This window comes from Apteryx rowi, unplaced genomic scaffold (genome assembly GCF_003343035.1).
Source record: "Apteryx rowi isolate R43461 unplaced genomic scaffold, aptRow1 scaffold_260, whole genome shotgun sequence".
NCBI lineage: Eukaryota > Metazoa > Chordata > Aves > Apterygiformes > Apterygidae > Apteryx > Apteryx rowi.
Genome location: NW_020448975.1, coordinates 224,271 through 237,023, shown reverse-complemented (window position 1 = coordinate 237,023; position 12,753 = coordinate 224,271). Strand labels below are relative to the sequence as shown.

The window sequence follows — 12,753 nt, the reverse complement described above, 5'->3', positions numbered from 1 at the left end:
TAACTTACCCATGCAGTGGATTCAAAACCAGTACCATCACCTCTAAAATAAGCTGTAACCATATTATAATTGAGTATTTGCTTCCTCTGACAAATGTAATGAAAATGTGCCACATCTGGGATTCATATAACTCATGACCTTATTCAACATCTTCCTCTTGGGCAAACAATTTGCTGTACGCTATTAAACTATACTTAACCGTAGCCGCCAAATGTATTAGGAGTGTTGATACACATTCCATGGAGAAATTGCAAATTCAGCCATATTTCCACTTCTTTAGAATTATGAGTTAACAGATGAAGAACTGATCATTTGCTAATACACAAGGACATGAACAGCAGGAATAGGAAAAGCTTATGTAGTTGCAAAAATGCAATTTAGATATCAGGCTTCAAAGGCCATTCTGACATGTTATAACACAAGACTGTATTTCCTCAAATGTAAACTCATGAACTGCCATGATGTATTAAACTCAGTGATCTCTCTTTTGAGAGCTCACATAATTTTTGCACTCATATTTAAAACATGGTTCATGTTAAAATCCAGCTTGAAATACACTGATCTGTTGTAATCAGAAAGGTACTACTTGTTAAAAAGCACAATTTTAGTGTATGTTTAATTTGCTAAGAGTTGCACTGGTTGGAAACACTAGTTAAATCTGCTGTAATAAATACAATAATTCATCACACATTTGATAACTGAAGTCATATACTTAACTGTTACTGTAAGAACCAAGGTTTAATCCTTCCACTCCAGGCAAGAAGGGAATGGCAATGCAAAAGAGCAAAACTTTGCAGTTTATTAGTCTCTTGGCCTCTGGCTATCTGAGAGGCAAAACTATGGGTTAGGCAGAATTTGGCCACACAGTTGTGATTTTAAGGATATTCAGTGCAGAAACAGTTCTAACAAGATCACAAAGTTTGACCAGAAACGCAGCCAAACTAAAAATGCTCATCACTTTGATAAGGAGACGCTGTGGAGATTTTGAGGGATGTTTTAGCTTTACAAAAAAGAAAAGCTGAGGAAAAGACAGATCACAGAAAAAATACATGAGTCTAGAAGATTTATGAGATTTAAAATCTGATTTATAGGCACATTAAAAAATGTAATGGCTGAATTTCAAGCTTACTTGTAGGAACTATCAATGCACAAGAAATAAATCAACCTTCATCTTTCACACAATCCATTAAAAATGTTTTTCCATAATTTCTTGGACTGTTTCAAAGTTACAGAATTTGTTCTAAATTTGCTAGTTTGGGGAACTCAAGGAATAGCCACATTTTAACATAACAGAGAAAGAAACAYAAATACTTCTAGGAGTTCAGGACATTTCTTTTAAGACTCAGTATAAAAATGACTTCGTATGCATGTTTCCTCTGTGCTTCAGTTTTCCGATTTATATTATGGCTAAAATAATATTTTCCTAATACTTGAAAATGTACAACAATCAACATTATTCATACTTTACATTTTCTGAAACTTTTCTGGTAGGAGCTTTCCTTTCATTCTGATTTTGCAATGTCAGTCAGTAGGCATTTTACACAAGTTGCACAGCTGGCTAAGAGATACAGAAATCTATCCCAGGGGACTGAGGAATTCTTTGCCTGTTGGAGTTTCCCTACTAATTGTTTTCATATGTACAATACAAGCTTACATCAACTAAAGAGAAAAATTACAGCACGGAAAATAGCAGCTGCTCTTCAGTCATTTTGGAAGTCTAAGATAAATATTTCATACTATGATCTAAATCTTTAGGGAAGAATATTTTAGAATAAAGCAGACAGAAAATAAATTAGGCTCCTACTAAAACTCTTGTAGATAAGAACCAAACATTTTCTAGCTTATTCTAAGACAAAAATGAAAAGTGATGAAAAAAATACATGTTAAAGCGTATGCTTCACTTTTTCTCCACCTTTTAAACAATATTTTAAAGCAGGAATGCTTTTTAACAGAGGTGTGTTTATGTATTTCTCCAACGTAGAAAACCACCATTTTTCTTCCCCTAAACTGACGATAAGCATTATGATTTTGAATTCCATTACAGAATAAAGTATTCTTAAAAATTCTAAAAAACTGAAGTTCTGAAAAAAACGTCACTTGGATTAATGAAACTGCTTCAGCCCAATCTGGATATTTTAAAATTGGTATTACATAAAATATTAAAACAGAAGTTGCTTGAATCAAAAAATCAGGATGTTCTATTCAAGAAAGGTCAAAGCTTTTAAAGACCTTTTTATAGTTCTTCTTCATAAAATTATTTTTTGCAGAAGATGATAAGTTTCTGTTAAAGGTTTTGCTTTTTAGAAAATTGGTGTTTTCCCACAGAAACAAATCATTGGAAAATTTTCAACCAGCTCCATTTTCCTGTCTCCACCTTCTGGTACAAGGTTGTTTTATTTCATTGCCTAGACTAGCTCATGGAACAGTGAATATACATGGATTAATTCAGGACGAATTTTAAAAAAATATTCACTAAAACCATTTTAATTATATAGAAATGTTCTGGGACTGCACATGTCTACCAAAAGCATTCTCTATTGCTCTGTAGATGGACAATTATCTATACAGGATGTAGAAACAAGGAATGTAATGATAAATATGAGCAGTCAGGTAAAGATTAAAATAATAGGGCAAGACTGAAAGTCTCCTGGAAACCCTCTCCCGGATTTTGGCAATCAGCAGGTGTAGGAACTTCCTGAGTCACAAATTGCATCAATTGCATTTAATAGCCTATGTATTTAGTGGTTTAATGATATCAGAGTTGAGTTCCTTTATGACTCTTAAATGAATTTCTTTTGGTCATTATGATTTTTTATTGTTCATATTTATCAATTTGTTCTAAAACCTCTTATTCTGACTCTTCATTTTGAGGTGATTTCTCAAGCTCATAATCTCCCATAAAGAATGCCTCCAGTGTGGAGAATCCCTCTGACCACCTCTGATTTAAAAGCAGTGCAATAAGTGTGCAGTCGCTGTATCTACCTGGAGTTCTCCTTTACACCTCAATAATCTTTTCATCCAGCCCACATTCTGGCAGACTTTCTGCCTCTGATATGTTTAAATAAAATGATATGAACAGTTTTTATGTCTTAGAAATCTGTTCTTCTCAGACTTACTGATATTTTACATTCAACCTGCAAGCATTTAAGCTCTACTGTGTTTTTAGCTTCCTCATTTGTAGTGACTTCCATTTGTTAAATAGTATCTTATGTATTTCTAATAACCTCTTTTATCAGTTTTTGTTGGGGTCCTTTCTAAGTGACTTTTGTTTTAATGTGGTAAAGGTGACTTTATGTGGTATCACATGTTTTTAAATAGCCTCCAACTGTCCTAAAAATATTTTATCCTTTTTAGCTGATTTTAAATTGTTTTAATTAGCTTCAAATTTTTGCATGTCCTTTTCCTTTTCAAAGTTAAATGTTACTGTGGTGGAGAGTTTCTCTTTTAAGGATGTATCCAACATTGTCTTATATGACACTTTAAAACAGCTTTCCTCTGACCAATGAGAGCCAGGTACAACATCCTGTGAACTGCTCTCTGGATGGGCAGCAGGACAAGGTGATACATCTTACCTCTTCCATAAAGGACTGAGATCTCTTTCCTGAACAGGAAATGGTGGAACCACCTGCTCTTAGTATCACTTTCAGTGACATTTTCTCAAAAAGATGTGTGTTTTGGCAGATCTATGTTTCTGTGTTTTGTCTGTCTTAGCTGTTTTATGTTTTAGGCATCTGAACTCTTCATGTGAATTTGCAGCTTGATCCTATGAGATGCTGAGTATCCTCATATGCAGAAGGAGATACTGATATTCAGCATACCACAAGACTGAACTTTCAGCTACTTCATTTTGAGAAGTTGTGAGGCAGTGAAAGGTATCAAAAAGAATTTTGTTCTATATAATTTTTTTTGTTGGACTCATAGCATATTTGAACACTTGCAGGTTCAACAAAAAGCTGCAATACAAGTTATGACTAGAAAGTTATTTGAGAAAGAAGAGAAAGATGACAATGTTTTTTGTCTAATCATGAACTTACCAGGCCACCAAGAGCTGAGAGCCAGGGAGCTGACAAGTTTTATTGTCTGGATTCACAGTCATGGGGTTCAGAATGAGTAGAGCATTCACTGTCACAACAGGCCTGGCTCTGAGGGACAGAAATAAGGTTCACTAGATACAACAGGGTCACATTAGTAGGTAAGTTGCAGCAGAGAAAACAGATAAATGAGATGGCTGCAGAGAAGCTGGAAATGTAGGATTACTTGGGAGAAAACACTTTTAAGTGCTGCTCCTACCCAAAAGGATATTTTTTGTCAGAAATTATGATCCCTCCTACTATGATATTTTGAAAGTTCTTCACAGAAATCACAGAGTAACAGCAGACAGCATCAGTGAAACAGTATCCTGCACTTATAGTAAGTATGTTCTGGGCTCAGGCACATCAGACACATCCCATTACACTGGATTTTCACAAAGGGCCAGAGCCTGCCTGTTGGGAATTACAGCAGTTCTTCAGCAATTATTTCACAAACTGTCAGATTCTTGTTTTCTCCACGAACAATGACATTTTCAGATTTGCTACCTCTGTTTAAGATTCTTCAGAAAATGAACATAATTTGGTTAAAATAGAATTTGGTCTGGAATATCTTGAACCAGTAATAGGGTAAACACTATCTGACAGCTCCTGAGCCAACTGACTTTCTAAACCAGGAACAATCATCACATAAAATGCCACTGGGAATGTGAATATATGGTTGTAGTGATGTGAAACATCCCTATGAACAACAGTGTGTTATTAAGTAATGAGCTATAATCGAGAGCAGTTTAAAAGAGAAAGCAAAACAAGAATGGGTCTAAATTCTGTTTTCTAGGACAGTGACACTATTTTACAGTAACTTACATAATTCTGGCAAAAATAGCCTATCACAAAGTTATTTTCCCCATATTTTAATCAACAGTTGATCTTGTGATTATTTTTATATATCACTTCAACAAGACTCAAAAATAAAATTTCTTTCTTCATTTTTGTACAACAAGGAAAACATTTGTTCTAGCAAATTTCAGTTAATAAAACTCTGTTTCTCCAGTATGACAAGTTGCACATTTGATACACTCTGGCTAGGAAATGGAAAGCTTGAGGGCCTCTCGCTATTCATTTACTGAGATTAAATAAAGCACATCTTTTATTGCTATCTAAAATACATGGGAGCTAGTTCTCTAATGTTTCACATCCTGTGCAGTCATTTATGCCACTGCAAAGTGATGCATTGCAAAGTATTTGCATGTTTCTTACATAGGGCAGTAGGAAAATCAGGTCTAATTCTTATGCTTTGACAAATATTCAGTTGGGAAGTAGAACATGCCTTCTCTCAGAGAGGTACTGTTGGGAATACAGACAATAAGAAGACATCAATCAGAAAATATGACTACATTGTTGCAGCAATGGTGAATATTTAGTTGAATATTTACATGTGAAGCATTATCTGCATGGCTGGACTAATAGAGCAGCAGCAGCAGATTTTAGTTTATGCATTTGTTAGTTATAATTTATATCGCTAATCAAACTGTGCATTTAGTGAAAACTGTAGTAGTCAGCAACAATTATGGAGATTTACATAACAGGATTTCATACAGCTTTTCTAAACTGAAGCTAGAAGTAGCAGTCTGTGTTTCTAATAGTTCCCACCTCAATGTACATGGCCTCCAAAAAATCAGTCACTTGAAAATCTAAAATTCTTACTAGTACCATTCCCCCTGGAAAGAAATCAATTTTTAGTATTGTGCTTTTTGAATTTTTATCTTATGTGCTGTAGTGAGATCTTTTTGATTATATAGGAATGGGGGGCTTGCTTTAAAGGTAGAAAAGATGCCCTTTTCCCTTCTTGTCTCATTTAAAATGTGCTGAGAGTCGCACTATCCAAAAAAAGTTTCCTGAGCTAAGAATAAGCATGGAAAGTTTTACTAAAAATGGAAAGTTTTGAGCATGTGAAAAAACAAACTAATAAAGCAACAGCATTTGTTGTTTAAAATATGCTTAATTATCATCCATAATTACCATCTTTTATGCATTGCACCAGCGTAACATAGAAATGTGAAATTAGTTTTATTCGCAGATATTCCACTGAAGCTGTAAAATACAAATTCCACCATATTTACCACATACCTGTAAACAACTGCTTTTCCAGCTCCAAATGCACCTACGATTAAATCTGGGAAAAAAAAACAGCTTCAGAAGAACTATAAGTATCCACTTGCACATTCTTTTCCAGCATAAATTACATCATTGATATTCAAAATGTAGCAACATAAAACAAATGTGATAATTCATACTTTCCAAGTGATTATTTAACAGAGTATCAGAAAGAAAATATTCCACATTGTCAGAAACTGGCTCACAGATGTCTTGGTTATACCCAGTCAGTGCCAATCTATTTAACACAGGGTCATCCATGCCACAATCTCACTTCTCTCCAGCTTGGATTAGAAGGAAACAAGCATGCCATTAACCTCCATGTACTTTATTCCAAACCATTACTTGGCCATTGCAGAAACAGATGCAATCCCACTTTGTAGGCACTCTCATGCCGTTCACATTGAAAGCTGATGGGGCTCCTTCCTGACAATATAAATCCAGCTTCATGTTTTAAGTCATTTGTTCACTAATTCAAGCATTACCTCTGTGTGTATACAAATATAATGTATAGATCTAAAGATGGTTAATTTAATAGTTTTTAATGTTTTCAGCATTGTAGCAGGATGTGTTAAGGTTTACAAATGGTATCAATCTAAGGGCATATTCTTCCCCACGAGTCAACATCCGGAACAAACGAGGTCATCAATATGAGCACTATACTGGGCCTTGGGCACATCTTTGTTATTAGACACAGGCCTGAGTTGGACTCCCACAGGCCCACATTTTTTCTCTTTCTGTCTGTAGTCCCCATACAGGACTCCCTGGAAGGATCCAAAATAGCTCGGCTGGGCCACTCAGGCCTGCTGGAGCCAGGCAGTGGGGAAAAAGTATCAGCTTTTCTTCTGCCTTCTCTAGCTGGAGCACACTCTGAGAAAGGGAAAGGGCTTTGTTCCTATTTGATACTCCTAACAAAAGGTCCAGCTGGCACCCCTTCCACTCTACTGTTCTTATCATATGGTTTGATTTATAAATGGGGAATTCAGTAGACTGAGTCTTAAAACAGACCTTGCAGTGGCACAGATCAGCAAGCTAAATTGATCTAAATGAGTTCATTAAACCAGAACTCAGGATTTTAAACAAACTCTTGTTTGGTGCTTCCATAGCCCTAGCACTGGTTTGCTTAAGAGGCACTGAAGTCATCAGGCATAATGCTTTAGCAGTAATTAGCTTGGTGGGTTTGGGCCAGGTCTGGTAGTATGTTTTCCTGTGCTCTGTCTGCCTTTCAGATGGTTAGGATTTAACAAGTTTAAACAAGTATGTTTAAACTTCTGATGCTCCACATGGGTAACAGCCTGTCCTACAACGAATTCCACTGAATAATGCCCTAGTAGGAGAGGGTATAGACAGTTTACGGGTCTGATCCTCTTTTTGTACATTTACATTTCTCTACTTCCACCAGCCTTACAGAAATATGCTTCAGGGTCAGGAACACTTTAAATGGCAGAAGAAAATGACTGTTGTTTCTATCTCCTTTTTGGGACATTTATGAGTCCTTTTCATTAATGGCTTTTGTAGACAATTTGCACACAGTACCAAAAGATATTTTCCTCTTGAAATAAACAACTGTGGTGAGACATAACCATCACCATAAAGGCTATGCAACGCACATGACAAAACTTTCCGTGGCAGCTCCCAGATAGCAGCATGCACAATAACCCCAAAAGATTTAATATTCTGTTTCTCAAAAAGAAAATGGAAGGAGAAGCATTGTGTTACAAACAGATAGTAAAAGACAAGATAGAAGGATTTCCATTAGATCTGTCCTTGCTGGCTGGGTGTTCGTTATGAATTCTGCAACAGATCAACTCAGGACATGTTCTGTTTTATACTGGGACTATATAACCCAAAAGGATTCAGTACAAGGCTAAGTTATGGCAGCGACAAAACAGGCAGATATCCAGGACTTATCTAGACCCTGGATTTGTCATGATTTCATAACCTGATCTTTCACTAAAAATAAAGCACTCCAACCCATCATGAGCACAAGGGAGAGCTTGGACACCCAACTTGAGGAAGCTTGATAATACGTAGCCTGTTTGAATTTGAAGCTAAAAAGAATGACTCTGTGAGATATAGTTAGTCTCTCTAGTGCGAATGAGCCCTTAATTTGAATACCTAGAGTTCTGTGGAGTTACGTCCCCACTATTTTGGCAGCCCCACTCTAACATTAAAGAGGAGAGACTTCTGTACATCTGTTTAAGAGTTAAATGATGGCTTCTTTGGGACAGAACCCAGCCTGTTTGAAAACAGAGGGCAATGGGGCTAGGGGGGCAATGATAGGCCCTAGCCACAAAAAGACTGCTTTTGCATGAGCAGTCTTTCTTTCTGCACTGTCATTTCAGCCAGGCTTGGAGCCACAGCAAAAAGGCTGAGGACATTCAGTCAGGACAACATCACACAGGGCCTACATGAGCATGTACTGGCAGTGGGGACTGCCTTCATCCTGCTCTGGTCTGGAAGCTGTTACCTGATCCCTGACAGGTCCTTTATTCTCTGCTCTAGACTATGCTTACTCTTGAGCTAAAGATTTTGTGAAATTATCAAGTAGAAAAAGAGGACTCAACAATGAATATGCAAACAATACAATATACTTATATCCAGTGGCGATATGTAAACTCTAAAATAAGGACCAAGTCATTATATGTCCAGACAGAATATTCACTGGAAGATCCATTAGGGTTATGCTCTGCTTTTATTTGTTCTGCTACAGAACAGTAGTTTTATTCTTCTTTCTTTCACTGTCTTGTGGGGTCCAAATCCCATACCCGTCATTAGAAAAAATCTATTTTTGACATAGATGGAAATCCATGATATTTGAATTCACATCAAATCAGAGTCATTTATAAGCAGAAGCTTTGAATTTATTGTGTGTTCTTCAGAGGAGAAGCTATTAATCATTTCCATGAAAAAATGCATGAGATGTCTACGTTATCTGGTTTGGCAATTTTTCCTCTCCTAAAAATAGAGAGAAGTTGTCTTTATTCATTGCTTGTTATTGCTAAACATGCAATATCACTGATGCAAAGGTCACTAGCTGAAAAATAACAGTTTGACAAGGAATTTGGAATTCCATAGCAAAAAAGCCAGCTTAACTAACTATCTGTAACCCTTCCAAACAGAGCCTGAAGAAAATCATTTGCATACAAGAACCTCTGACTGCATGTTTCCATTTGTCAGGGTTTATTTTCAAGCCCTGATTAAAAATGTGTATATGTAAAGACAGAGAGAAAAAGAGAGAAGTTTCTGAATCACAAAATCTTCTTCACTTTTCTTCTCATATTTCATGTTTTCAGGAGGATGAGGGACCTTCTCTTCACAGATTTGAGCAAACGACCACTCTGCCTATGCCATCTCAAGGAGATGATCCTCTACCAGCTGCTACCCTTCAGAGAAGCAGAGGGCTGCAAGGGGGGCCAGTGGCAGTGGGGTGGCAGCAGCAGGTTGGTTCTGCCTCAATGCTGTCAGGGAATAAGCGAGCTGTGGGGCTCACAACCATGCTGTGCAATAACTAAGGAAACAGGCATCAAGTGACCTGAAGGAATTTTCAGCTTTCATCTCTACACAGCTTGAGGGTTGTGTGCATGGAAAAACTTCTCATGGATGTTACTAAAATCCCAGGTGGAGTTCATAGAGCTTAATCATGAGACAAGTGTCTTTGGTATGTACTTAACTGGAGTCAAGGGGCACTGTGCAAGTGAAACAATCCTCTACTTATTTCCCTGATCAAGCTTTATTTTGCTCCAAAGAAAAGCCTTGCTTTTCTTGCAGATAAAGATGTTATCTGGTGAAGAAAATCCATTTTCTGAGATAAAAACATAAAAGTTAAGGAAAGAGCAGTAACGGATGGTACTGAAAGGCACACTGGGCTTTGTAAGCTGGTCTCTCTACCTGCCCCTTCTTCCCTGTGGCTGTGGAAGACCTGAAAGACTAAAGGGCAGAAACCTGCCATGATGCCGAAGGCATGAGTTTTCAACCAGCTGGAGGAAGTAGGTAGATGAACAAAGTTCTGGTAGAAGTCAGGACAACTGGGGTCACTCAGGCCTATCTCCAGTCTCACCAAGAGATACTCATTTATTAACCCAAGCAACAAATTCTTTCAGTCCCTGGTATTTTTATAGAACATCTCCCTCCCCTGTGCAAGATACAATCCCCAGGGATTCTGAGGACAGACCTGCAGCAGGGAGGACAGGTGGCATGCTTAGCACACCCTTCTTGGTTGGAGTCTGTCCAGCAACCCCAGGTGAAATGGTCGAGGTATTGTATCTCATCTCACTCCATGGGGGGCAGTGGTCACAAGCAACACCACCCAATGAAGAACTACGTAATTGGCACAAACTTCACTTGCAAGAAACTCAAAAATGAAACAACAGACGTCTGAGTCATTTTCCCCACCACAACTCTGTCTGTCAGGATACAGGCATGAAAATGTTTGCTTTAGGGGCTCAGAATGATTTACTGACAGCTTTAAACACCACTTTGTGCAGTCTGTCAGTTTAGTGGCATAGTATAAATAGTAACTGGAAAACAATTAGAATCCTATCTGAGTACAGGTGCTGATGGAAACTTCATAAAAAAGAGAATGAGAAAACTGAATAACTGGAAACCCTGTTAAAAACCTTTGTGGGCCTCTTTCCTTCTTTCCCTCAGCTGATCTGGTGCCAAGAAGGTCCATGATTAGATTTCTCTTTCTGTCTTCTGCTGATTTCAGAGAGCCCTAAATTCCCAAATCCCAGCTGGAAAGGTCTGGTCTGGAATAAAAGTTCCTTTAAAGGGCCATTACTACAGCCTTGACCATAATAAAGGATACAGGATTATCCAGTTCAGCCAACATTATTCAAAAATTTTAGCTGAAATCTACACACATTCACCATAATTACTAATTACTTTTTTCTAAACCTACTGTTCACAGCTGCCTTGATTCTTCTCCATTTTTCAAGAGGTCTGGTAGCAAGTCTGTTAATAATAACTAAGGCTAATTCATTTCAATGCTCCCCTTTTGTCTGAATGAGCCCCTTTCCCAATACAATGTTGTTATTCACTCCATTATACTACAAACAAATTCAAATGGGGCAGTTAAGGTTCTATCACTTCAGTGAATCCCTACTTATTGGGATTAATTACTTTATTCTTATACTCACGGGGCACAATACTATGAATTGTACCAAATATCTCAAAGAATTTTAGAAAAGCATATCTGTAAATTAAATAGATAACAGTAATGTGCCATAAAATGAACATATTTGCAGGATATTCTTGGCTTGTCACTTCATTTTCCATTGACTAATCATGTGAAAACATACTTAGCTGGTAGAAACACTTCAGCTTTGCTGCATTTGCTGGCAGAGCCTACTCCCTTGTTCTGGCTCCCACACTCAACAGTCCTCATCAGAGCAGACACAGCTTTTCATTGATTTGATCTTTTTTGTCTTCCACAAATCTCCCGGACTAACTTCATAATTTAATCATCATTAGATTACAGTTCTGTGATATTGTTGGCACACTGCCTACTGCTCTCAAAAAAATTATGAATGCTGAAGAACACTTGCCTCAGAAAGAAAGAAGTTTGAGGGTTTTCTTCTTGCTGTTTGAGTTAATGTACTGAGCAGATGGAGATGTTAAATATTCCTATTTTAATAAGATTAGACTGGATTACTGAAGTTCAGAGGACTTGTCACAGTTGTTTCCTTCCTAAAATTTATCTAGAGCCATTTGTTTATACTAACTACATGTTACTCTTAAGACAATAACTGAGCCCAGAATAAGGAGACTCAAAGATGCCTTTATCCATTTCCCTGCTTGACTGAAGGCTTGACTAAAAGAATAACCAAAAGAATAGGCCAACAGAGCTGGATCCATTAAAACTGGGATACACTGAAGATGAACTTTCAGCAGCACAGACCCCAGGGAGACTCTCTAAGTTAACAGGGAAGACTTATGCAAGTATCTAAGGAAGCAAGGAGCAGAAACAATACTGCATAATTTATTTGAGCAATTAACTAATTAACTAATCAACAGCCTTTGAATAGTGAATTCACCCAGAGCACTGCTCAGAATGTTGTTGCATGTTGTTAAAAGAAACTGGTTAAATAATTATGGCCGACAAACATATTTGAAGAAACCACAGTCTGCCAAAGGATATGCCACAAGAAGAAAGCAAGCTTAATGAGTTGAATAAGTTATTCATTATAAACTATTTGCTCAGCTATAATCAGCCATCAACTGATTGAACATATGCTGAAATGTGAGGGTGGAAGCTGTACAGCCTCCAAATGCCTGAGCCCTGCATGGATAGATGAACCAGCTGGAAGTACAGCACCATCACCTAGATAATTACAGATCCCAAGCACTCAGTGGGGACCAGCCTTGAACAGATGCTCAGAAGCAAAAAAGAAAAAAATGTCTTTCCCATTAAACACATTTATGGATTTCTTTTGTTACTGTCAAAATTGAATTACATTATTAAAAAAAAGATAAATAAAATCATAAAATAAACTACATTTCAAAATGCAAACCTAAGATGAGACCTTATTCCCTGTTCCTGTCAAGGTCTCTTGACAACACAAAC

The 12,753-nt window shown here is 37.3% G+C and overlaps 1 protein-coding gene across 1 annotated transcript in view; it reads right to left on the bottom strand.

The window, feature by feature from the left end:
• The window catches only part of ITGA8 (integrin subunit alpha 8), a 110,861-nt gene that overhangs the window by 58,309 nt on the left and 39,799 nt on the right, over positions 1-12,753 (bottom strand). Inside the window, exons 13-14 of the mRNA XM_026067676.1 lie at positions 6,159-6,204; positions 4,035-4,142 (exon numbers count right to left, since the gene is read on the bottom strand). Of these exons, the coding sequence (XP_025923461.1) occupies positions 4,035-4,142; positions 6,159-6,204 (154 nt within the window). The remainder of the gene's footprint in view (positions 1-4,034; positions 4,143-6,158; positions 6,205-12,753) is intronic.